The sequence below is a fragment of the Nicotiana tomentosiformis genome, chromosome 7 (assembly GCF_000390325.3).
Source record: "Nicotiana tomentosiformis chromosome 7, ASM39032v3, whole genome shotgun sequence".
NCBI classification, from domain to species: domain Eukaryota; kingdom Viridiplantae; phylum Streptophyta; class Magnoliopsida; order Solanales; family Solanaceae; genus Nicotiana; species Nicotiana tomentosiformis.
The window spans coordinates 49,652,906-49,679,260 of NC_090818.1; the positions used below are offsets into that span (position 1 = coordinate 49,652,906).

The 26,355-nt window shown below is 40.6% G+C and overlaps 1 protein-coding gene across 1 annotated transcript; it reads left to right on the forward strand.

The window, feature by feature from the left end:
- The first annotated feature begins 492 nt into the window (after positions 1-492).
- LOC104119487 (GDSL esterase/lipase At5g55050) lies at positions 493-4,101 on the forward strand. The gene is made up of 5 exons (XM_009631009.4): positions 493-752; positions 1,934-2,058; positions 2,697-2,927; positions 3,279-3,537; positions 3,842-4,101. The coding sequence occupies exons 1-5, from the start codon at positions 572-574 to the stop codon at positions 4,060-4,062; spliced, it is 1,017 nt and encodes a 338-aa protein (XP_009629304.1). The 5' UTR covers positions 493-571; the 3' UTR covers positions 4,063-4,101.
- Positions 4,102-26,355: the final 22,254 nt, after the last annotated feature.

Below are 26,355 nucleotides of genomic sequence, written 5' to 3' on the forward strand. Positions count from 1 at the left end.
AAGAAGAACAACAATGAATTTAAATAAAAGGAAATTGTGAGATTTTAGATTATTCAACAAATCAAGGGGTAATTTTTAAAAGTTTGCTGATGGTAGAGGTAAATTTGACCGAAAAGTATAACGGTATGGATAAATTTGACCAGATAGTATAGTAAATATTAAATATAGACAATATCCGAAAGTAGATTAGTATATTTGGCTTCCCTATATTTTATCGCATATATAGTCTGAGCCTTGCTTTTTCAGGAAAATTAATACTACTTACTAATATTTCGATATTCCCATGATTTCATCTTAAATTTGTTTCCTGTTTTGACACACAGGATTGCGTTGCCACTAATGGAGATTTAATTATTCTTTTGACTTATTTATGAATATTTATCATTGCTAATAATAATGGCATTAAACACCTTCCAGATTTATCTACAGCTTTAGCTCCTTAAATAAACATAAACATCTTATTGTCCACATCATTTGGAGTCAAACAAGAATGGCTGCCTTCTCTTCTGACAAGACTAAGCTGCTATGTTCATTTGGTTTAATTGCACTTGTCTTGCTTTTGCAATTGAATATGTCAAGATCACAAAAGGTCACGGCCATGTATGTGTTTGGTGACTCTCAAGTAGATGTGGGGAACAACGATTATTTTCAGACCATCTTCAGGGCTAATTTTCCTTTCAATGGCATTGATTACCCTGGTGGCAAACCAACTGGAAGATTCAGTAATGGGAAAAATGCTGCTGATTTTCTTGGTAAATAATTCTATCTTTAGGCCTTAATTAATTTGGTGATTTGAATTTCTTCCAAATATATTTTGACGTCAAAAAACAAAAAGCATTTATTACCTTTTTCAATTTTATCCTTACTGCTCTAATTAATACAATGTTATTTAAACGTTAGATATATATATAAAGAGTTCTTATGATTAAACTATCCAATAATATAAATGGAAAGCAGGGATAGTTTCAAAGACCTCTCCTCACATTTTCCTTTATCATACCGACCTCACTCGTGATTTATTTCACTATTAGAAATTCGGCAAAAATCGTTCAAAAAAATCGACCAAAGTAGGTTGGTAATGGCCAATAACCGTCCAAAACGCGACCATTAACATGTGGTCAGTATTTTGAAGGTCGAAAAGGCATACCGACCAAAGTTGGTCAAAAATTACCGACCAACTTTGGTTGGTCAATTAAAATAATAAAAAAAATTGCCGAGAAAATCGATAATTTTTTCCGACCAAAGTCGGTCGGTATTTTAATTATGTAATTAAAAAATGCACCCTCTGGGAATCGACCGGGGTCTGTACTGTGGCAGGATACTATTCTACCACTAGACTATTGGTGCATTTTATTTTAAGATTGTCTTTTATTTCATTTATACTTTTTAATTGTATTTTCGCACGAAAATAACCGACCAATATTGGTCGGTTTTATTAAAAAATAAAATTACCGACCGAATTTGGTCGGTTTTTAAAAATGACCGGCCGAATTAACCGACCGATTGCGATCGGTTTTTTAAATATTAATTTTAATTTATTTTAAATGAAAACCGACCGAAGTGGGCCGGTTTCGCAAAATAAAATTAAAAAATAAAATATTTTAAAAAATCGACCAACTTTGGTCGGTTTTTTGGCCAGTTTTTTGACCGATTAAAATTGGCCGGTAGACCGCGGTCGGTTTTTGCTGAATTATTAGTAGTGTTCTCTTATATTAATTTTGGTGTAATAATTCTTTTGACCTATTTATCATTGATATAAAATAATTATCCTTTTTATATCACTTTATAACCACGAGAAATGTAATTAGTGTGATGGAGCGAAATGTGAAGTGATCGATGATTATCCCTTAGAAAGTAAAATAACTTTATTCACTTCACAACCTCTCTTCCAAAAATGTAGCTTTCAGTAACTTGTTGGCTTTTTATGTAACAGCTGAAAACGTTGGTTTACCAACACCTCCACCGTATCTATCGAACAAGGATGGCCTCTTTATGGAAGGTGTAAGCTTTGCCTCGGGAGGAGCTGGAATTTTAAACAGCACCAATGGAACTCCTTTTGTAAGAGCATATCTATCTTTATTTCTTCCTGTGCTATACCTGTCGTTTATGTTTTTGATACACTTATTTAGAAAATTATTTAATAAAACTAATAATTACTCCATATATATATATACTAGTAGTTGCTTAAGCTATTTAATGACTATATAACTTCACTTCTTGGAGTAGTAAAGTTAAAATTGACAAAAAGTTTATAATACCTTTTTGTTTTTTAAAGTGACAAATATTCGGGAAGAAATACTTTTTACTAATGTGACATTATTTATTATTACTTGAAAGTTAAATATTTTTGCTTCAACTACGATTTTCAAAGTTCTTCTCAAATTATTATTTAATATATAAATTTTATTTTATAAAATTCTGTTTTATACTGAAAATTAGATATTTGACCCTCGATCGTATTCAGATCCACTCGTTATTTTCTTGATGGAGAAAGTACTACTTTGAAAGTTTATTGTCTTTGTTTTCTAAACCATTCATTAAGAGGAGTTGGTGTTTTATCTTTTTATAGTATAGTGAACCTGCAATCATGGGTGAAGTATATGTTGAATTCACCCTACGTATGTATTAGGTATATAGTAGCATCGTGTTTGCCTTTTCTAATGAGTTTTTTATTCTGTACTTTTCCTTTGTCATAGAATGGGACGATTCACCTCTCAAAACAGGTAGAGTACTTCTCCGAGTTGCAACAAAGGTTGATCCAAAAGATAGGATACAATGCAGCACAAATGCATTTGTCAAGTTCTCTATTTCCGATTGTTATCGGAAGCAATGACCTATTGAACTACTTCACATTCAAACTCCCTATGACCAAGCCACCACAAGAGTGCATCGATTTAATGCTATCCACCTTTTTGACCCAGCTAAGGGTAAGTTCTAGCATCTCTAGCTTTTTTGTTTATGTCCAACTGTTTATTTTTTTGTTTTTGTTTTTCATCCTGTCCTATGTCTGGTATTCACGGTAAGCTCTCAAGTACTAATATTAATTTGCATCATCTAAGGCCGATTAAAGAAGAAAACGCTCCTTATCATGAACCTTGGTAAAAAGATCTTACCCATCCTACCATAAGTCTTAATAGTATGTTGAAGATATTTAATTAAACAACAGAAAAAAAAAATGACGTGATATAACCCCTTTTTCTTCTAATTTTTGGGTACAGGTTAATTATATATGTAACACAATTAACCATTCGAAGTAATATTAATTGGTTTGATTGCAGCAATTACAAGGTCTAGGTGCCCGTAAATTTCTGATTTTTGGGTTAGCACCCGTAGGGTGCACTCCAGCGCAAAGACTTCTGAACACTACTGAGGTTGATAAATGCAATGACGAGGCCAATTATTGGGCAACGATTTATAATCAAGGTCTACAATCGATGTTGAGAAAATTGAAGTCACAGCTGCAGGAGCATTTCAACTACACCTACTTGAACACCTACGATTTCTTGGTCAACCTCATCCAGAATCCAACAAAATACGGTATAATCACAAGTTCATTATTCATTCAGCCATTTTTCTAATATAAATTGATAGAATTATCGTTAATCAGTATATTTAGCATGTTATTAGGATATTATATATGTTATTTATTTTCAATATATCTACCCTCACTTATGATTGAAGATTATGAATAATTGCTAATTATTGTTATCTTCTGTTGATTTGATAATGCACCTACTCTAATATATTGTCACTGTATAAACTAAACCTTTTTAATCTGAAAAAAATTGCAAGATTTTCATATTTGTATATCATGCAATTACAAATATGATTTATTTTTCAGGTTTTCGTGAGGTTAAAGCAGCTTGTTGCGGGAAAGGGAGATTAAGTGCTGATGTTCCTTGCCTTCCTATTTCAATATATTGTCCCAACAGGAATGATCACGTTTTCTGGGATAGAGTTCATCCTACAGAGGCAGTAGCAAAGATTCTTATTAATACTCTTTTCAATAATACAAAACAGTATGTAACCTCAATGGATTTACCCAAATTAATTGCTTTGTGAAAGTAAGACTAGAATAGGTCAATCTACATAGTTATACAACATGGTACTTGCTTGGTGTAGCTTATCCAGAAAAACATATTAATAACATAAATAAGAATTATTATCTGTATGCTATTATCTGATTGAATACAGTATGATAAAACCGCTTCAAGTACTTTCGATTACAACGAGGAAAGGGATAATGCAATCTCAATCGCAACAATAAGCTTACTCTACTATAGATTCTCGTACATAGTCGACTTCTTGATAATTCACCGTGGGAAGTAAAAGAATTAATTAATTATTGGAAGTACTCATATGTTATTATTGAAGGTGCTGATATGTCAATCAAAAGGCCCAGACGACAAATATGTGGACTCCTAGACGACTTTCATAACAAACGTGACTGTGAAAATCCATATTTCTATGTTGTTTCATATAATAGAAAAAATCTAAATTAATAAGACATTTTAATCGGTTTTAGTTAGTTATAAGTTATAACATTAAAGTTTGATCGAAGAAAATGTCTAATCTTCTAAAACCTCTAATCGAACTTATTTGCGAACAGAATGTGACCTGAAACACTCAGATTAGATGACCAAGATTAAGCCTGTATACGGGTAAAAACAGGTCTCATGGTACACTCTGGCCTCCAATAGGGTAAACCGAACTCGAGATATGATTGCGAAGGATCGAAATCGAAATAAAGGTCTCGTCGAGTCAGAATCCGGAGGCACGTTGTCTGCCTTCGAGAATATCGGGGTCATGATTCGAGATCGATCCAAATCCTGAAAGACTTTGGAAGACATTGTCGGGCAATCAAGCACGACCAACAGAAGGCCGTAATATCCGAAACCGGACGAATATCGCGACGTGGATCCCGACATATATCGATAAAGAACCAACAATCAGTTAAACACTTTTATAGAGTTGTACTTAGAGTACGATTCCCCAAAGTAATATATTATTATTTCTACTGTTATTGTTAGCGTTTTCTCTCGTTCATCAGAATTGTCCACTGTGAGCCCGGATCGAGGGCGAATGCTTCACCAAGGTTGGAATCATCCTCCTCGCGTGGTTTGAAATTATTGTATCTTTACTTGTCCATTCTAACTCAATTTATCGTTTTGTATCAAATTAATCCGCATATCCTTAAAACCACTTACAAATTTAATTGTTACTCGATTTTGAGGGTAAATAGTTTGGCGCCCACCGTGGGGCTAAGGATAATAGTGGCAATTTGATACAAATTTCCGTAACACACCATACTTCATACTTGTTCTTTGAAGTGTCTTTGATTTCAGTTCTAAGTTTAAAATGTCGAACTCCCAATATGTCCCTCTAAACACGGATGCTGAATCTGGCCACCATGGCGAGAACAACAATATGGTGCCCGGTAACGAGGTGCCCCATGCAAATCTCAACGGAATTTTGGCCGCGGACCCGATCGACGCCAACTCACATGTGGCCATTAACATGAATTTGCCCACCGATCCTGAGAATAGCGTCCTCGGGGGAGTCCAATCGGTATCCCAAAATACTCGTGATGGTGAAGGGGATGAAATTAATTTACGGGTGATTTTCTAAATGCTGCAGGCTCAGAAGGCAGCGATAGCCCAACTACAGAACCAAAGTCGCGCTCCCAGTAAAGTTGAGCCTGAACCGTCCCGAAAAAATACTCGCAGAAATGAACCAGCCGCAGATAGGCTAAATGAAGCTGAACCCGGGACCAACCCTGAGATAATAAAGATGCTTGAGAAATTGACAAAATGGGTAGAAACGGAAGAAAAGAAGATTGAAGCCAATGACAAGAAGGTGGAGACCTACAACTCCAGGGTCGACCAGATCCCCGGAGAACCTCCGATATTGAAAGGCCTAGACTCCAAAAAATTTATTCAAAATCCTTTTCCTCCGAGCGCGGCTCCGAAGCCGATCCCGAAGAAGTTTCGCATGCATAAAATTCCTAAGTACAACGGAACAACTGATCCAAATGAACATGTGACCTCGTACACGTGCGCCATCAAGGGGAACGACTTGAAAGATGATGAGATCGAATATGTATTGCTGAAAAAGTTCGGAGAGATCTTGTCAAAAGGAGCTATGATATGGTATCACAACTTGCCCCCCCAATTCTATTGACTCATTTGCTATGCTTGCAGATGCTTTTGTAAAAGCGCACACCGGAGCCATCAATGTCGAGACCAGGAAGTCGGACCTTTTCAAGGTAAAGCAAAGAGATAACGAGATGCTTAGGAAGTTCGTGTCAAGGTTTCAAATGGAACGGATGGACCTGTCGTCGGTGCCAGACGATTGGGCAGTTCAGGCCTTCACCTAAGGACTCAGTGATCGAAGCTCATTGGCTTCGCAGAAGTTGAAGCAAAATCTGGTATAATATCCGGCTGTAACTTTGGCCGATGTGCATAGCCGGTACCAATCAAAAATTAGGGTCGAAGATGATCAGCTTGGGGCCCCTTCCAGGTCTGTTTATCCTTTTCGAGCTAGTGACAGATCCAAAAGAGACATTGATCATGAACCAAGGTCAAGTAGAGATCGGTATCAATCGTACAACGGTGATTATATGGGTAGCGGGTCTGGATGAAACCCTGTGATAAGTGAAAGAAGAAGCGATCGAGGTCAAAATAACTAGGGACTCATGAGCAAAAACGGTTTCGATAAGCCCATCTGGTCTAAGGAAGCACTGAGGTTATCGGAGTACAACTTCAACGTCGATGTTGTTGCTATCGTGTTTTCCATCGGACGCATCAAAGACATCAAGTGGCCTCGACCTATACAGTATGATCCAGCCCAAAGGCATACCAACTTAATATGTAAATATAGTGGCACTCACGGCCACAAAATAGAGGATTGCCGACAATTGAGAGAGGAAGTAGCCCGGTTATTCAACAACGGACATCTCAGGGAGTTCCTGAGCAATCAAGCAAAAAACCATTTCAGGAATAGAGATTCTAGCAAGCAGATCGAGCAGGAGGAGCCTCAGCACATCATTAACATGATCATAGGTGGGGTCGATGTTCCCACAGGCCGATGTTGAAGTGCACCAAAGTATCCATCACGAGGGAATGCGGACTCGAGATTACGTACTAGAAGGAGCCTTGTCTTTCAATGATGAGGACGCTGAAGGTATCGTACAGCCTCACAACGATGCACTGATAATATCTATACTCATAAACAAATCTCAATTTAAGCATGCGTTAATTAATCCAGGTAGCTCGGCTAATATCATTAGATCGAGGGCCGTGGAACAACTAGGTCTACATGACCAAATCGTGCCTGTAGTCAGGGTTCTGAACGGATTCAACATGGCATGTGAAACCACTAAAGGGGAGATAATATTATTGGTGAACACTGCCGGAACCATCTAGGAAACAAAGTTCTGCGTGATCAATGGAGACATGAGGTACAATGTTCTGTTCGGGAGACCATGGATTCACACTATGAGGGAAGTACCCTCGATGCTGCACCAGGTGCTGAAATTCCTGACGCCAAGAGGGATTAAAACAGTTTACAGAGAACAACCGGCCGCAAAGGAGATGTTCGCGGTCAACGATGTGATCCCGGTATCCACACTTTTGACATCGAAAGGTCTAGGTCTGGTGGCCAGAGATGAAACCAAATAGCAATTACCTATACTTGCCTCGATCGAACCGGAGAATTAGGGGATAGATGGGGGCAGTGACTAAGGAGTTCCCAGATCTTTCATAGTCCCCGATGATTCCGACTCCACCAAATCAACAGTCAAAGAACTGGAGCAAGTCATATTGATTGAACACCTGCCTGATTGTAAGGTACACCTGGACACAGGGCTAAGTCCCGAGCTCAGGAAAAAACTCATTCAATTCCTTATAGCTAACATAAATTGTTTCGCTTGGTCTCACCTCAATATGACAGGGATTACGCCGGAGATAATTACTCACAAGCTAAGCCTGGATCCGAAGTTCCATCCAGTTAAGAAGAAAAGGAGGCCTCAGTCTGAAGTCAAGCATGCATTTATCAAGGATGAGGTATCTAAACTCCATAAAATAGGGTCCATCCGGGAGGTTATGTACCCGGATTGGTTAGCAAACGTAGTAGTAGTCCCTAAAAAGGAGAATAAATTAAGAATGTGCATAGACTATAAAGACTTAAACAAGGCATGCCCCAAGGACTCTTTCCCTCTTCTAAACATCAATCGCATGATCAATGCCATGGCCGGCCACGAGATCCTCAGTTTTCTCGACGCCTACTCCTGGTACAACCAAATTCGGATGGACCCGGGTGATCAGGAAAGAATATCCTTCATCACTAAATACGGTACCTACTGCTATAACGTAATGCCATTCGGACTAAAAAATGCCGGTGCCACTTACCAACGCCTAGTAAATCGGATGTTCGAAGACCAAATAGGAAAATCAATGGAGGTTTACATTGACATATGTTGGTTAAGTCCTTGCGAGCAGAGGACCATTTGAAACATTTATAGGGAGCCTTCAATATATTGAAGAAATACAATATGGAGCTGAACCTGGAGAAATGCGCATTCAGAGTTGGGTCCGGGAAATTCCTCGGATTCATAGTGTCCAACCGGGGAATCGAGATTAATCCTGATAAAATCAAGGCCATCAAGGACATCACCATTGTGGATAACGTCAAGGCCGTTCAAAGATTAACCGGGCATATAGCCGCTTTGGGTCGATTCATATCGAGGTCCTCCGATAAAAGCCGTCGGTTCTTCTCACTGTTGAAGAAGAAGAATAACTTCTCGTGGGCCCAGTAGTGTCAACAAGCCTTGGAGGAACTCAAGCGGTACCTTTCGAGCCCACCTTTGCTACATACTCTGAAGGCAGACGAACGGTTATACCTGTACTTGGCGGTATCTGAGGTAGAGGTAAGTAGAGTCCTGGTCCGGGAAGAGGAAGGTGCGTAATTTCCTATCTATTATATTAGCAGAACCCTATGCGAGGCCGAAACTAGGTATCCTCGTCTAGAAAAATTCTAGGAAGCTAAAACCATATTTTCAATGCCATTATGTATGTGTTGTGACTACTTAACCATTAAGAAATATTATGCATAAGCCCGAGCTCTCGGGATGATTGGCCAAGTGGGCCGTGGAGATCAACAGGTAAGGTATCGAATATCGACCCCTAACCACCATCAAATCTCAAATTTTCACGGACTTCATGGCTAACTTTACGTCGTTCCTAATTCCTGAGGTTGAGAAAGATTTGTTGTTGAATTCAGGGATCTCTTCCGGAAACTGGACCATCTTTACGGATAGTGCCTCGAATGCAAATGGGTTCGGAATTGGCATCGTGTTGAAGCCACCGACAGGTAATGTAGTTAGGCAATATATTAAAACTATAAAATTGACTAACAACGAGGCCGAGTATGAGGCTATGATTACCTGAAAATCAGAAATCTTCCCTCGGATCCAAAAGAATCGGGAGCTCTGTGTGCAAAGGTGGCCCGATTTCGCTTGTCCGAAGACGATACCCTATTCAGAAGAGCATTCGATGGCCCACTCTCCATATGCCTAGGATAGGGAGACACCGAGTATGTTTTGAGGTAAGTCCCCGAGGGCACCTGTGAGAACCATTCGGGCGTCGAGTCATTGATTCAGAAGATAATCATAGTCGGCTACTACTGGATCGACATAGAAAAAATGTAAAGGAGTTCGTGCAGAAATGCGACGAATGTCAAAGGCATGCTCTGATGATCCATCAGCCCGGAGAACCATTGCTTCGGTCTTGTCACCCTGGCCATTCATGAAAATGGGGAATGGACATCATTGGTCCCCTGCCTTGGGCACCCGGTAAGGCTCAATTTATCCTATTTATGACTGATTATTTTTCTAAGTGGGTGGAATCCCAAGATTTTGAGAAAGTCAGGGAGAAGGAGGTTATTGATTTCATATGGGACCATATAATATGCCGATTCGGAATACTAGCCGAGATCGTGTGCGACAATGGGAAGTAGTTCATCGGCAGCAAAGTGAGCAAGTTTTACGAGGACAATAAGATCAAAAGGATCTTATCGACGCCCTATCACCCTAGTGGAAATGGGCAAGAAGAGTCTACGAACAAAACCATACTCCAAAAACTCAAAAAGAGGTTGGCCGACGCCAAAGGGAAATGGAAGGAAATCTTGCCCGAAGTCCTATAGGCATATCGTACGACCTCAAAATCTAGTACCGGGGCCACCCCGTTCTCGTTGGTCTACGGTAATGAAGCTATTATACCGATCGAAGTAGGAGAACCGAGTCGCAGATTTCGATTTACGACCGAAGAATCAGACGACGAGGCCATGAGTACGAATCTGGAACTTTTAGATGAAAGGCGCAAGGCATCCCTCGTCTGGTTGGCCGCCTAAAAACAACGGATTGAAATATATTACATCAGAGATCCAACCTTCGATACTTCAATATCGGGGACTTGGTGTTAAGAAATGTGACACTAAGCACCCGGAACCCAAACAAAGGGAAGGTGGGATCGAATTGGGAAGGTCCATATCGAATTATAGAGATCACTGGCAAAGGATCGTATAAACTCAAAACTGTGAACAGTGAATGGCTATCGAACAACTGTAACATAACCCACTTAAAATGATACTACTACTAAGGTACGACCCCATTCATTACCTTTCTTTAAATATATTACGGATTGGAATAACTCTTGTAGGTAACGACGAAGGAATGATGCAACATGCCCTCGAGTTTTATTAACTCGGAATGGCCTTAGCCTTTAAATTCGGGCAATGCCAAATAAGCTTCATGCCCTCGAGTTTTATTAACTCGAAATGGCCTTAGCCTTTTAAGTTAGGCAATGCCTACAGTCCCTGAGTGAAGTGAATGTTCGAACTCGGATTAAGGTGGCCCTTGGGCTGGATATCTTTAAGGGATCATGTGTAGGAAATTCCTTGAAAAATGCAAGTGACGTTTTTGAAGACGATATGTTTATATGAGAAGAAGAGTCTCCTCTTTTATTCATATGCATAATAGTTGTACATGTATACACGTTTTGTGCCAGGGCTCGAGTGATTTGAGCGGGCACGATTCATTTGACCGTTTGGCCCTTACAATAAATCATGTTGATCGAGGCCCTTCAATCACAAAGTTGAAATGCCTTATTAAGTCTGATATCCGAGGATATTGTCTTCACAGTGTTCGAAGTTGACCGATGAGAGGCCTCGAATGCTGTCGTGATCATTGTCACCGGTTCGTAGCCCGCCTTTGATTCTAAATTAGCACGATTACTTGTTGCCTCGTTAAAAACCTTACCGAAAAACCTATTTGGAACAAAATCGATTCAAGGGAAAAAGAGTGCAACGCGTGCTTTCAGACCTAGGATCTTGTGTCATCATTTGTAAGTTTCCTGTAAGTGTCAATTTGACATGTATACAAGAAAAATATAAGAAATAATTGGGGTCGTACCTTAGAAATAATATCGTTTTAAGTGAGATATATTCCAGTTGTTTGGTAATTGCTCGCCGTTCATTGTTCCGAGCTTGTAGGATCCTTTTTCGGTGATCCTGATAATTTGGTAGGGTTGTCCCCAATTTCCTTTCGTTCAGATTTCGAGTGTTTAGTGTAACTTTTCTTAATACTAAGTACCCGACATTGAATTATTGAAGGTTAGCCCGTCGATTGTAAAACCTCTCGATCTACTGCTTCTAGGCAGCTAATCGAACAAGGGAGGCTTAACGTCTTTCATCCCATAGCTCCAGGCTCGTATTCATGGCCTCACCACTTGATTCTTTTGTTGCATATCAGAACCTGATACTTGGCTCCCCGACTTCGACCAGTATTAGAGCTTCTGTGCCATAAACTAAAGAGAACGGGGTGGCCCCGGTACTGGATTTTGAGGTCGTGCGGTATGCCCATAGGACCTCACATCTTCAAACGAACTCCTTTGCATCTTCTTCCATGTTGATCCAATAATAACTGGTTCTGATTATTTTTCGAACCAATGATTCGGCGCCTGAATGATTTCCACAAGTACCCTCGTGGATTTCCCTCAAAATATACTCAATATACCCCGGCCCTAGACATTTTGCAAGTGGACCATCGAATGTTCTTCTGAACAAGGTTCTGTATTCGGCAAGGCTAAATCGGGCTGTTTTTGTGCGCATGGCCCTCGATTATTTTGGGCCGGATGGCAAATTCTCGGTCCTGAGATACTCCACGTACTTGTTCCTCCAGTCCCAAGTTAGGCCCATCGAGTAGATCTCGGCGTGGCCTCCTTCCACCACCGATCTCATAAGCTGCACGACTTCTCCTGAATTGAACTCGTTATCTTCGACCAGCGATCCCAAGTTAGCGAGGGCATCAGCTTCTCTGTTTTGATCCCGAGGTACGTGTTGCAAAGTCCATTCTTTGAACCGATGTAATGTCACTTGTAACTTGTCTAAGTATCTCTGCATTCATTCTTCTCTGACCTCAAATGTTTCATTAACTTGGTTTACCACAAGGAGGGAGTCGCACTTGGCTTCGATCACTTCTGCTCCCAAGCTTTTGGCTAATTCAAGGCCTGCAATCATGGCCTCATATTTGGTGCATTGCCTGAATTTAAAGGCTAAGGTCATTCCAAGTTAATAAAACTCGAGGGCATGAAGCTTATTTGACATTGCCCGAATTTAGAGGCTAAGGTCATTCCGAGTTAATAAAACTCGAGGGCATGCAGCTTATTTAGCATTGCCCGAATTTAGAGGCTAAGGTCATTCCGAGTTAATAAAACTCGATGGCATGAAGCTTATTTGGCATTACCCGAATTTAGAGGCTAAGGCCATTCTGAGTTAATAAAACTCGAGGGCATAAAGCTTATTTGGCATTGCCCGAATTTAGAGGCTAAGCTCATTCCGAGTTAATTAAACTCGAGGGCATGAACCTTATTTGGCATTGCCCGAATTTAAAGGCTAAGGCCAATACGAGTTAATAAAACTTGAGGGCATGAAGCTTATTTGGCATTACCCAAATTTAAAGGCTAAGGCCATTCCGAGTTAATAAAACTAGAGGGTATGAAGCTTATTTGGCATTACCCGAATTTAAAGGCTAAGGCCATTCCGATTTAAAAACACTCGAGGGCATAAAAGCTTATTTGGCATTGCCCGAATTTAAAGGCTAAGGCCGTTCTGAGTTAAAAACACTCGAGGGCATAAAAGTTTATTTGGCATTGCCCAAATTTAAAGGCTAAGGCTGTTACTAGTTAAAAATACTCTAGGGCATAAAATCTTATTTGGTAGCGCCCGAACTAAATGGGATACGGCCATACTAATACGGATCGGGGACGTCCGAGACGAGTAACAAAAACAAGGCCTTTGAAAAATTTCTTTCTTTATAACTGGTTCTAAAGGTTGCCCTCGGCAAGGTTATAAACCTAAAATATTTCGGGGGAAATTATCGGCAACACCGAACCCCTACAATGCCTTAACCTAAAGCAGTAATAAAGGCAAGTTTTTTTGGACTTTCGAACATAACCTAAGTTATTTTATGCTAAGGCATTCCGGCCCTTGTGAATACAAGTAGTAAAGCAAAGGGAAAGAAATCCTTATATATACAATCATTTTACAAAGGCCATAATGGCCCGATTCAGAACTCCATAATGGCCAAAACGACCTCAAAATAATTCTAAAGGCCTAAGCGGCCTGGTCCTCATCGGGGGTAGCATCTTTATCCTCAGGATCTTCCCCGCCTTCGGATTCGGTTAAGCTCTCGGAATTTTCCTTGGGAAAAGCCAGCTTTAGGGCCTTGGCTTCTTCCACTTTGGCGTTCCCGATTTCAGCCAGTAGGTCAAAATTCTGAGCATGGACTCCATCGAGAGCTTCCCTTCGAGCTTGCCACCTTGCATGCTCAACCATACTTTTAGCCTGCGCATGAATCGCTTCGACATCAGCCTTGAATTGGGCTACTTCAACATAAGCCTTTGTCTCGGCCACAACCACCTCTGATTTGGCCACCTCGAGTTCCTTGGCTAGATTCTCTTGACCAGAAATTGCCGAGTTTAGCTGATATTGGAGCTTCTAGATATTCTTGATCTACATCAAGTTTTTCTCTTTTGCAGCCTGAAGCCGGGCCGTGGCTGACGCCAGTTGTGTTTGGACAACTTCATTTTCCAAGGCTAAGAGATCCATATTTTTCTTAAACTCCTCGGCCTCAGTTTGTATCGTGTCTACTTGCGCCTGGAGCTGCCTGATTTGTTCAAGCCTTTGTCGAACCTGCATGATCGGATCATTAGCCACTGAATCCAGTTCGTCATCATTATCTTCGAGTACTCAGTTTACCTGCTCGGCTCACTCGGCATGCTCCTTCCGAGCCGCTTCTAACTCGACGTAAAGTTTCTCACTCAGAAGCTTATAGGAGTCCCTCTTCTTAGTAAGCTCCTGAACCTCGGCCTCGTGTTGGGTTAACTCCTCCCAGAATCGGAGGAAAGTCTCATGGTGCAGTACCGAGGCTTGCAAGCATAAATAAAGGTGTTAGGATTATTTGCAACTTTAAAATTTAAAATACATAATTAGGGGACGCTCAAAGTTACCCGATTCAAAGCCTTCTGAGCTTCATTGAATAAGCAGGGCGCTTTCACCGCGTCCATCACGACCATGTCCTCTTTAGTCACCAAGCACTGAAGGTAGCTAGCAACCCCCACGGGGGCAGAGAAAACCTAGGCATCTTCTGATGCAATGGACTCTAACCCATCCAAGAAGTTGTGGATATCTGTCGCCCCCTCGTAAGAATGACCTTCTATCATACCGGCCTTGTGGATCATGGCATCTAAAAACTGAGGAGACCCGGTAAGGTCAATCTCCCCCAAGCACATCTTTCGAGGCACCTTTCTCTGCTCGAGATATGTCGGCCCCAGCCTCCCCTCTCGACTTCCCTGGCTTGGGGCAAAGTAGCCCCTGTTCCGGCTCGGAGATCTCGGCCAATGCCTTCACAGCAGCCTCCCCGGATTGAGGCAAAGCGGTTCGCACCCAAGCCACTAGCTCGGAATTGTCTTCTTCTTCTTCTTCTTCTTCGGACTCATCCCTCAGTTGGCGGATTGAGTCCGCTGAGAGGACGCTTGTACTTTCCTTAAGTTTAAGCTCGAGCCTCCTCTTTGGTTTTTTCTTTTCCGAGTCTATAGAGCTCGAGGACCTTTTCATTTTCTTTTCATCACTTTGCCTTGGAGCAGTACTTTCCTCATCATCGGATGGAGGCACATGGCAACATATTTTGGGAGACCTACAAAATAAAACAGAACCGATAAGAATTCGATAGCGCAAGGAGAAAGTCAAACATTATTGAATCAGAAAAGGAAACTTGCCATGATTACGGGCCTCCAACTGACCCTTTGATAATTCCATCCATGCACGCTCGGAATATGGTCTCTGTGACACAAGGTCCTCGACCCATTCCTTGGTTGAGGAATGACATCCGGCATCCGGGCCACAGCTGCACCACAAAAACACCGATAAGAAGGGAAAGAAGGGGAGAAACAATAAATAAAATTTCTAAAGCAAAGTTGTACTTACGTGTTCCATTTCTCGGGAAATGACATATCCTCGGCAGGGATCAAGTCCGAAGTCCTTATTTGAACGAATCGGCCCATCCAGCCTCGGTACCGAGCCTCATCTATACTCAAGAATGGGGCCTTACTGGCCCGTCGAGCAAGTTTTATTAATCCCCCTCGATTGAGTTGGGGACTGTAAAAGCGTATAAGATGATCTAGGATAAAGGGACACCCCTCGATTTTGTTCACAAAGAAACAGAGAAGAATCACTATCCTCCAGAATGAGGGGTGAATTTGACCGAGGGTCACCTCGTACCTCTTGCAGAAGGAGATAATAACCGGATCTGAGGGACCCAGTATGAAGGGGTAAGTGTAAACACTTACAAAAACCCTCCACGTGGGTAGTAATTGCTTCCTCAAGCGAAGGCACCACCACATGCTTATCGGCCCAGTTGCAATCCTTTTTTACCTTGGAGAGGAGATCCTCGGTGATCGAACATATATATCTCGAGACCGGCTCGCACCGACCTGGTACCGAAGAAGATTTTTCGATCTTTAAATCAACAACGGTCGGGCACCCTACAGGAACGAACTCTTTAGGGTGGGGTTCTGCCGCATTCTCGTCACCGACGGAGCGTGATGAAGAGGCGACCTCCTTTTGTGGGACAGTCTTAGAAGTTTTCTCTATTTTAGGGCAGAAATAAATAAGAGCAAATTAAGAAGGTATGCTTAGTGGTTTGCAAAAGGTTCAAGAAATCTGGGTACAAAAGTTGGAGAGTAAAGAGATTTTTGAAGAACAAGGATAGAAGGAGCTTTGAACATAAGGTTTGAAGGAATGAAAGTTGGGATATTTATACTCTGCTAATGACGGTTCAAAACCTGTGATGGCCGACCAACAACTGACATGCATTTAATACCTTGGTAACTGGACCGACAGGAGGTTTCAGTAACCGTTTGTCACTTACGTCATGATCCATCGAAGCGGGATTTGGAAGTTCACATCGTTTCTCGTCATCTTCTCTCCGAAAAATGAGGGGACTATCTGTATACGGTCGAAACTGGGTTCGCCTTTTCTGTAACCAATCGAGACTGAAATACGACAAGTTAAAGCTCGATCTTGAGTTATATCGAACCAAGGTGCGAAGATATATCATTGAGCTCATGACCCCGGGACCGAACGAGAATGAGACCGAACAAGATCGAGGGAAATTTGCCGAGCCAAATAACTAAAGGCCGAAATATCGAGGTTTGAAGTTCGACAAGACCATCAGATTTGCCTTCGATTTTACCGAAGGCACTATCGATCCTGCTTCTAATAGCCTAGGAGAAAAGCTTCGCCAACTTATCCGATATGGATCCGTGATTCTCGCTATTAACCAATCATTATGGCATAAATTACGGGATTAAGTCAAAAAAGGGGTCAATGGTCTAAAAAAATTAAGGACTTATGTTTTTGATAAAATAATATCTTAAAAGGAAGATCTCTTCTAATATATAAGGTGGACTTGATAGTTCATAGGAAGACATTGTAAAATACTTCAAAGAACAACAAACTATTTTTCCAGCTTTGTTCTTATCATTCGCAAAAGAATGTCTTGTTGATATTTTTATAATAAAGTGATAGACATAAATGTTAGCGAAAAATAAGAAGAGAGTCAATAAAGTATTATGAGTAAGATATGATACATGGATGACAACGGTAGAAAAAAAAATGACAGTATTACATAGTCTATAATCAAGTGAAGGAACAGATGGGAGGTGACAGGCCTTGAGACAACAAAAGAACATAGGCCATAAAGTCATGTCCTCATTTAGAAAAAATAAATAAATCCGTGACTCTAACATGATTACCAGAAGGAAAAAGTTAGATCCTAGAATAGAAATCAACATGGACTGATGAATAAGATAAACTAAGCATGAACTGGGGGCTGAGTAATAGTCGGCATCATGAGAATTTCAGATATTTGTGTCCCGGCGATAATAGAATGGACGACAAAATAATACCCTTTAAAGGTTATTCAGGAAGACGCTTCCCTAAAGCAAGCAAGGTGAGTAAAGTTAAGCTTAAGGGACTGTATGTGTCAGTTACACTAAGTGTCACCCTTGCGAGTGAGGGATTTCGTTATCCTTGGTACAGAAAGATTTCCGCGAGGCGAGTAAGGATCATCAATGATGTGAAAAGATGCCAAAGATAAAAAGATAATACATCTATACGTAGATCATCGTAACACTAAATCTTAGTACTCCCCAAAAGGGGGGAATATGGATTGTTGTGGTATTAAGTCAGAATTAAGCGGTTCTAGTAATTATGGAATGGTAAAGGAAGAATGCGATGAAAATGAAAAAGGAGTGAACTTGCACTTACTCAATCCTACAAATATGCTACGATTCCAAAAAATTACGCAAGCACGGCGTCAAGGAGAAGAAGTAAGGGTTTCTGCCCGAGATGTTATTGATAAATAAAGAGCCAGTGCGAGACGTAAGTTAATGCAAAGGAAATAACCCAAGAAAGATTACGCGAAATATTGATATGAGAATGGTCCAACGAGTAGTTAGTAGTTGATCCAGGAAGAGCCTAGTTATGGCTAAACAAGAGGACACAGACAAATCAACAGATTGTGCAAGATGAACATAGTGAACCCCAACATGGGGACTTCAGTCTCGCAATATGACATTGTGATACTTGAGAAATATTCAGATAGGAGTCGGGGTAGTAAAGGTACCGTATAAGTGTTACGAAAATTAAAGAGAGTCCCACTGGGAAGACAGTCAAAATATCAGTTCAGAACAACCCTACAAGCACAAGGGCGTGGAAGTAAGTAACTACAGATAATTATAGGAAAGGAAGGGCATCAAAAGGTCCGTCGAGTATACAATGTGATAAGCCTACAGATTTGCAAGAGTCAGAGGGTCCTCCCGATGTACTACAACAAAAGACTAGATGAGGAAATAAGGAAGAAGGCTTCAACCTAAGTATAATGACCTAAAGAAGAAATGGTCATGTAAAAACAGTCTCACTACAACATTGTATGCACTCCATGAGAAAGTGGCACCTACTATGGCTAATGAACGGGAAGTAAAATTAGAAGTAATATTCAAGATAATATGAGTTGTATGGAATTCCAATATGTGTGGGCACTAAGGTAAGCTAAGTATGCGTGCAACAAGGGGCCCTGAAGACCAGGAAAAGTAATAGCTTACGTTTAAAGAAAGCTGAGAAGGAACAAAAGGAATTATTCGATCAATGATCCAGAGTTAGTTACGTTATGAACGCACTTAAGATTTCGGAGCATTATCCATGCATCATATATATTGGCAATCATACAGCCGTAGAAGACTCTGGTATAAGTTAAAAGAAAGAAATTGAGTCCATGTCATAGACAAAGGATTGAATTATCAGAAGATTGTATCATGGATATTCCATATCGCCCATGAAAGGTTAAAGTAATAATTAATGCCATGAGCCGCAGATCAAGAGATAGCTTAAGCCTACATAAAGGCTGATCAGAAGGAGGAGGAAACTAAAGAGTTACATCAACGAAGTAAATCAGGAATCTGATTATTGGACCCAGAAAATCATAGACCTCGTGATTGAGAACATTGCAGGATTACTCTTAAATATCAGAGGTATAGAGAGAGAGTACAGTAGCCATATTCTATAATGGCTCTACGATAAAGCTAGTTAGAAGAAGTACTTTCCTCATAATAAGTCGGTATGAAGCTCCCACTGGGTTGTGTATGCACCAGAGGTGCAAGTATTATAATAGAGTTTCAAGTTGCGGATGTGAATTATACCTACGTGGAAGGAAGTTCATGAAAGAGAAAGAAAATGTGATGTGAGATTTTAAGGTAAGTAAGGTAAAGGTAAATAACGTACGAGATACTCAAATGCAAAAGGTTGTGGATAGTCCATACTTCGGATAGAAGGCTAAAAGCGCTAGGATTCAGTATCTAGGAATGATAGCGGCACCGCCAGCGGCATGTCTTCCAGCCTATGGTTTCTAGATACCGAGAGATCAAGTTAAGAGAGTAAAGAATAGTTATAAACGATGTGATGTCTCGCTTGATGTTCTAAAATAACACAAGAAAATCTGTGGTGCAAGCAAGTTAAAGGAAGGTTGCGAGTAGTATAAATAGATATGTATGGGTCGCAAGCTAAAGTATAGTAAAGCGACAAGGTTTTAGGAAGACATGAGTAAGGATGAGAAAAGGCGAGCGGAAAGGTGACCGGAATAGATAAATCCTCGGGATTAAGCTCATGAAAATAAGAGAGCTGATGGTTTCTCTAAATTATAGAAAGCTCAGTATAATCTGAATGAACTCAAAGGAGTCTAAGACTAATAGCATTTAAAAGAGATGGAATGTTGCCCTGATAGTAAAATAAGGGTATATTTGTGATAAATGAAGGATGACGTTTGGACCTTCGATTGAGTAATGACTTAAAAAGGATTTCATGAATTGTACGGGATTAAAATACCCATGTAAGGTGAGTCATTGGGATACTATGAGATACGCTTATTAAAGCATGGTATCGCCCCAGGTGGATCAGTCTAATCATTTCAGATGCTCCCCAATATAACATGGACCCTAGGGGCAGTGTTACATAAAAGGTTAAGTTATCAGGGGTAGATTATAGGTCAATATTGAGGTGAATCAACAATGGATGGATAAAAGTTATAAAGTATGAGATGAGATTAGGCCGTCAGTCTTAAGATGAAAGTAATGTGGAAGCATTAAGGGGCATAGATTTATACATATTGGATAAGCAATGAAAGTAACCTGGAATTTGGTAGCAGACCTCAGTAACGAGAAATCGAGGTAAGAGTTATGGTATAGTATGACCTACTTAGATGCAGTAAAGTCATACAGATGGATAACCGGGTCTATGAAATACTATATGGCAATATTAGACAAAATACCGAGCGAAGAACTTCAGTAACAGCTAAAAATTGGAGGAAAAAGGAAAGAAGAGACGCATAAGCGCACTTACAAGGTCAGAGTCGTATAGGCTGTATGATAGAAGGTAGCGACAATTACGAGATTAGAAGGATTCCGACTACAAGTCGTGGTGTGAGAAAGAGGCTTAAAGGGGGGAATGCCCTGACCTTTGGATTTATTCAAAGAACAGTTGCCTAAATGGCAAGAAGAGTATTAACGTATTCGGAAGAGCTATGGGTTATGAGAATGATAAGTGCATCAGTCAACATTCGAGGACGAATGTTCCAAAGGGGGGAATGATGTTACACCCCAACTTTTCGTACATGGAAGTATGCTATAAGTAAATTAATATAAGCTCGGAAATGAGATGGTACATCCCGCATTTTCGTATGTTAAAATTTTGTAGTAAGCTAATCGACGTAAGTTCGAGAATGGGATTGTTTTGAGGTTATAAGCATTTATGCTATATCAAAACAAGTGATGAGTAAATTCGTGAAGGTGAGAGGCTAAGTAAATCAAAGAAAAATGAATTTTGTCGAAGTTTTGGCAATTTGTGGATAAAATACGGTCCAAGCTATAATACCCGGTATTTATGAACTAGTACCATACAAGGTACCACGTGGCCATGATAGTAAGGTGTACAAGGTATGTTAAAAGTGAGTAGTATTTTAAGTAAGTTGAGATAATTCTTAATTATTGGGTAATGGGATATTACCCAATTAATTAAGGAATTTTTGTGGCTAAGCTTAATCAAGACTTTTGGATAAGTATTAACTCACTTCTCAATAAAACAGGTATCCATGTCTTAAGAAGAGTACTACTGTATTTGTAAACTATGCGTGTTCCCATTTAATGTGACACATTACTCCTATTCATTCCATTTTCTTTACGATACTCAATCTCACTTTCCCCCTAACTTAACGTCGTCTTATTCTTCTTTACTTCTTTCATTATACTACAATTCCATGGGAGCCCATATGGGTTTCAACGCATTACTAGCAAGTTACAGGTTTTGTAACACAATTTGGAATTTATATAATAGCAGCGTAAGACGCAATTCTAAGAGAACACGGTATATTCTTTCTCAATAATATCATACGGATTTTTTCCTACTCCAGGTATGTTAAGGCTATCCCTTCTTTCTTTTGGCATTGTCCAAATGATACAAATGAAACGTGCAAAATACACAACTTCCATAAATGACTCTATTCATAGAAATATTAGGGGTGTCTATATTCTTGATTCCCATATGAATTATTATTATATATTCTGTTCATGGGTCTCAAAAAAATATGTATTTGATAAAATTTATCCGACAGGCATATTATTTTTATGACATTCTGAGAAAATCTTATTAATGTATTTCTTAAGGCATATTATTTTATGACATTCCGAGAAAATATTATTAACGTATTTCTTATGCATTTCATGCATTTATGCATATACATTGACCATGACTAGATGGCGTTATATACGCATATATATATGTATATTATATGTATATGGAATATGAGAAAAGGTTATGGCGTTATATATGCACCATTACATGATCAGCTGGTATACGTTTATGATTTGCCCACAGTAGCCGAAATGATATTATGGGATGCCCTCAGAGGCTTGATAATGTTATGAACGCATATACCTATGCATGGTATGATATTTATACGCATATGCATGACATTATAAAAATGAAATGACTCACAGAGCTATGCACACGTACATGTCGACTCTTTTTCTCCATGTTTCTCTCATGTCTATTATTTACTGATTTTCATTCCTTACATACTCGGTACATTATTTGTACTGACGTCCCTTTTGTCTAGGGACGCTGCGTTTCATGCCCGCAGGTCTCAATAAACAGGTTGAGAGTCCTCCAAGTAGGCGATCAGCTCAGCAGAAGACATTAGTGCACTCCATTTGCTCCGGAGTTTCTTGTTTGGTCAGTATAATTTAGATGTGTATGGTTTGGTATGGCGGGGCTCTGTCCCGACCTTTATGACAATTATGTACTCTTAGAGGCTTGTAGACATATGTCGTGTACGTGAAAGATTGTACGGCCTTGTTGGTATATGTTTTGAATTTATAAATGATGATATTGGCCTATTAGGCCCGTATGTCACGTGTATATGATGATGTAATAAGAAAGATATGTTACGTTGGTACTCGGTTGATTAAGGTACCAAGTGCCCGTCACGGCCCACCGGTTTGGGTCGTGACAGTAAGCCAAAGGAGACCTCTAGCTCCCGAGTGCTTGACTCAGAATCACTACTCCGGCTCAGAGACGAGCCCGAGGAGGATGACATCTTTATGGCCAATGAGCCATCTGTCCCCGAGGAACGAGTGGCAACCGAAGGGGAAATGACTGAAGCTAAACCCCCTCAAGTTCGCGAGGCTGATGTCGAGGTAAGGGCCGAGGACTCGTGAGATGTCGGTCCCGCCTCGCCCGGCGTTATAGATATTTTAGGATCATCTTCGTTCACAGAATCAATGTTCGATGAATCCCGAACGACGAAGGAGCGATCCCATGAGAAGGTCCATGGAGCGGATGATCCCCTCTGAGGCTTTTTTGACGGTATAGACTCATCCGCCCCGGAGGATTTTATCGGGTTGGGTGGCTTAGAAGTGCCGAAGAAAAGTCCACCTTCGGAGGTTGGCGGGTCGATCTCGAGCCCGAGATTAACTAATTAGTTCCCCGCTCCGAGCATGGATCCTGGTTGGATCGGACTGTCATTATCACCATACCCGAGGATGCCCGGATCCTTTCCGCCCCCATAGGGATAGCCAATTACCTCCTGTGTCTGGTAACCGAAGAAGACCAGGCCAAAATGAACGAGGTAGACGTGCCATGTCCATTCAACGAAGCACAACAAGCGCTGAATCGGGTAATTCCTGATAATTCTCGATGATTCTACTAATATTTGAACTAATTTTTGATAATTCTAATATCTTTTCTCATATTTGCAGGCCTCAGTGCTCCACCACAAGACCTTCCTCCAGTACCGGTATAAGCTGAACCAACTCGAGGCCAAAGTAAAAGAGCTTGCTGAAAAGAGAGGCATGTATAAGCTTCTCAGTGAACAACGTGAAGGAGAAGTCAAGTGCCTCCGAGCCGAGTTGGACGCGGCTCAAAAGAAATACGCCGACCTGTTGGAACAGGTAAAAATCTTTGAAGTTAGTGATTCTGAGCTAGACACGGTGTCTAATAGTCAGAATTCACATGTCTAGAAGAAGTTTGATCGCGTTGACTAGCTCCGGGCTGAGATGGATGAAGTCAAGGCCGTGGCTGAGGAGTGGAAGGTCAAGATGGATCGATTGGCTTCGGAAAAGGAGACCGCCTGGAAGCAACTGGCCTCGGTGGAGGCCAAACTTCGATCGATGAAGGAGAAAGCTGAAACTCGGTCCCAAAAAATCAAAGACCTCCAGTCTCAACTGGGCTCGGCCATTGCCGCAGGGGATACCCTTTCCAAGGAGCTTAAACTAGCCAAATCAGCGGCGAAAATAACCAGGACTGACGCTGAAGAGATGGTGGCCTGGTATAAAGCTTTGAGGGGTGAATTTATCCGAGACATACCTTATACCTCATGCAGAAGTCTAAGATGATCGAGTTCACCAGGCCCAATGTAAAGGGATAAGAGTAAACACTCAGATATCCCTCGACATGGGTGGTATTGACCTCTTCGGAGTCAGGGACCATGATGTCCTTGTCAGCCCAGTTGCAGTCCTTTCAGACTGTGGGGAGGTCCTCTTCAGTGATTGAGCAAATGTATCTCGAGGCATCTTCACGTCGACCTTGTACAGAAGAAGGCTTTTCGACCTTGAAGTCGTCAGTGATCGAAAAACCTCCAGGAATGAACATCTTCAAGGGAGGTTCAAGAGCTGGTTCATCGATAACCACTTTAGCAGCAGGTCTCCCGAGGTTGACCACATCGGAAGTAGTTTCGTCAGTCGTTTGGGAAGTAGAAGCGACCTTTTGGGGAACAGATTTTGAGGTTTTTGCCATTGTTATAAGTGAAAGCTTGTAAGAGATAGAGAAAGGTTGAAAGCTGGAAGCTCAGATATGTTGGCTTGAGTAGATGATGAGTAAAAATTTCAAAGGAATCTCGAATAACGGAGGTAAAAATGCTAGAATGTGAAAAGAGTAGTGAAATCCTGAGGGTACGAGGGTAGATGGTTTAATGTAAAGTAAAAAATGAACGAAAGAGGGGTTATTTATAGTGGTTCCGCGACATTTCGCCTCCAGGGACAGCCGACCGGTGGCTGATGTGCATTTAATGTCATTATGACATGACTAACGAGATGTTTCGGGCTTTTTGTCGTTTATGACACGATGTATTGAAGAAGGAATCAGGATGCTCATGTCATTTCTCGTCAGCTTGCTTTCCGATAAACGTGGGGACTATCTGTATACGGGTAAAAACTAGGCTCATGAAACACTCCGAACTCCAATAAGGTAAAACAAACTCGATATATGATTGCGAAAGATCGAAATCGAAATCGAAACAAAGGTCTCGTAGATTCAAAATCCGGGGGCACAATGTCTGCCTTCGAGAATATCGGGGTCATGATTCAAGATCGATCCATATCCTGAAAGACTTCGGAATACATTGTCGGGCAATCAAGCACGACCAATATAAGGACGTAACATCCGTAATCGGCCGAATATCGCGGCGTGGATCCCGACACGTATTGATAAAGAACCGATAATCAGAAGATTTGTTTCCTTTTATAAAGTTGTACTTAGAGTAGGATCTCCCTACTATATAAAGGGGGGTCTGATAATTCATTAGACACATGGTAACACGTATTCCAAATCAATATATTTTTATTTCCACTGTTATTGTATGCTTTTTCTCTCGTTCATCAAAATTGTCCACTGTGAGCCCGGATCGAGGGTAAATGCTTCACCAAGGCTGGAATCCTCCTCCTCGCATGGTTTGAAATTATTGTATCTTTACTTGTCTATTCTTTCTCAATTTATCATTTTATATCAAATTAATCCGCATATCTTTAAAACCACTTACAAATTTAATTGTTATCCAATTTTGAGGGTAAACAAAGCGTGATCGATAGATGGTCCCGACAAATAGCTAAACGGGCTAGAGCAGGACATGTCAAAATCTTGGGCGCTATCAAGATTAGGTGCTCCGCGTGATCATCCATTGTAGCTTGTCAAAGATAAATCTTGTTGCTTTCCCTCTTCCATTTTTTTGTCATGCTAGATGTTTTTTCTTTTCTCTTTTTCCTGATGCCATTACTTTAGTTGCCTAGTTGTTAGGTTTTGCCCAAAGGAACTCGTATTTTACACACGGTCGATATGGACTATGACCATGGCTCTATTTGATTAGTTACTCTAGGCGGTCCTCTCTAACTTTATATGGATTGACAATAACATCTAATTAGGACATGGGTAACTGGCATTAAGACTACAGGTTCTGTGAACGTATCTGTAATGACCCGACTTGTCGTTTTGAGAATTAACGTTCCATTCAGGGACTTAAGGTCCCGAACAACTTTGTAACATATGACCCATGTGTGTGGTTGAGTTTGGTTTTCGGAAGATTCAGAATTTAATTGAAAGAACAATTCTTATTTTTGAAGCTTAAATGAAAAAAGTTGACCGGAGTTTTTAAGCAAATGACTCTGGAATAAAATTTTGATTATTCCAATAGTTTCGTATGGTGATTTCGGTCTTAGGTTCATGTTTGGATTTAGATTTGGAAGTCCGTAGGTCAATTCGACGCATTTTGGCAAAAGTTAGAAAATGGAAGATTTTTAGAAAGTTTGACCGAGAGTTGACTTTATTGATATTGGTGTAGAAATTCGATTCTAGAAATTGGAATTCGTCCATTATGACATTTATGACTCGTGTGCAAAATTTGGGATCATTCTGGATTGATTT

Excerpts from the sequence above, each read along its gene's own strand:
- LOC104119487 (XM_009631009.4), top strand. The coding sequence starts at position 572 with ATGTCAAGATCACAAAAGGTCACGGCCATGTATGTGTTTGGTGACTCT. Across the intron at positions 2,928-3,278 it reads CCTTTTTGACCCAGCTAAGG|CAATTACAAGGTCTAGGTGC; the intron begins GTAAGTTCTAGC and ends GTTTGATTGCAG. Across the intron at positions 3,538-3,841 it reads CCAGAATCCAACAAAATACG|GTTTTCGTGAGGTTAAAGCA; the intron begins GTATAATCACAA and ends TTTATTTTTCAG.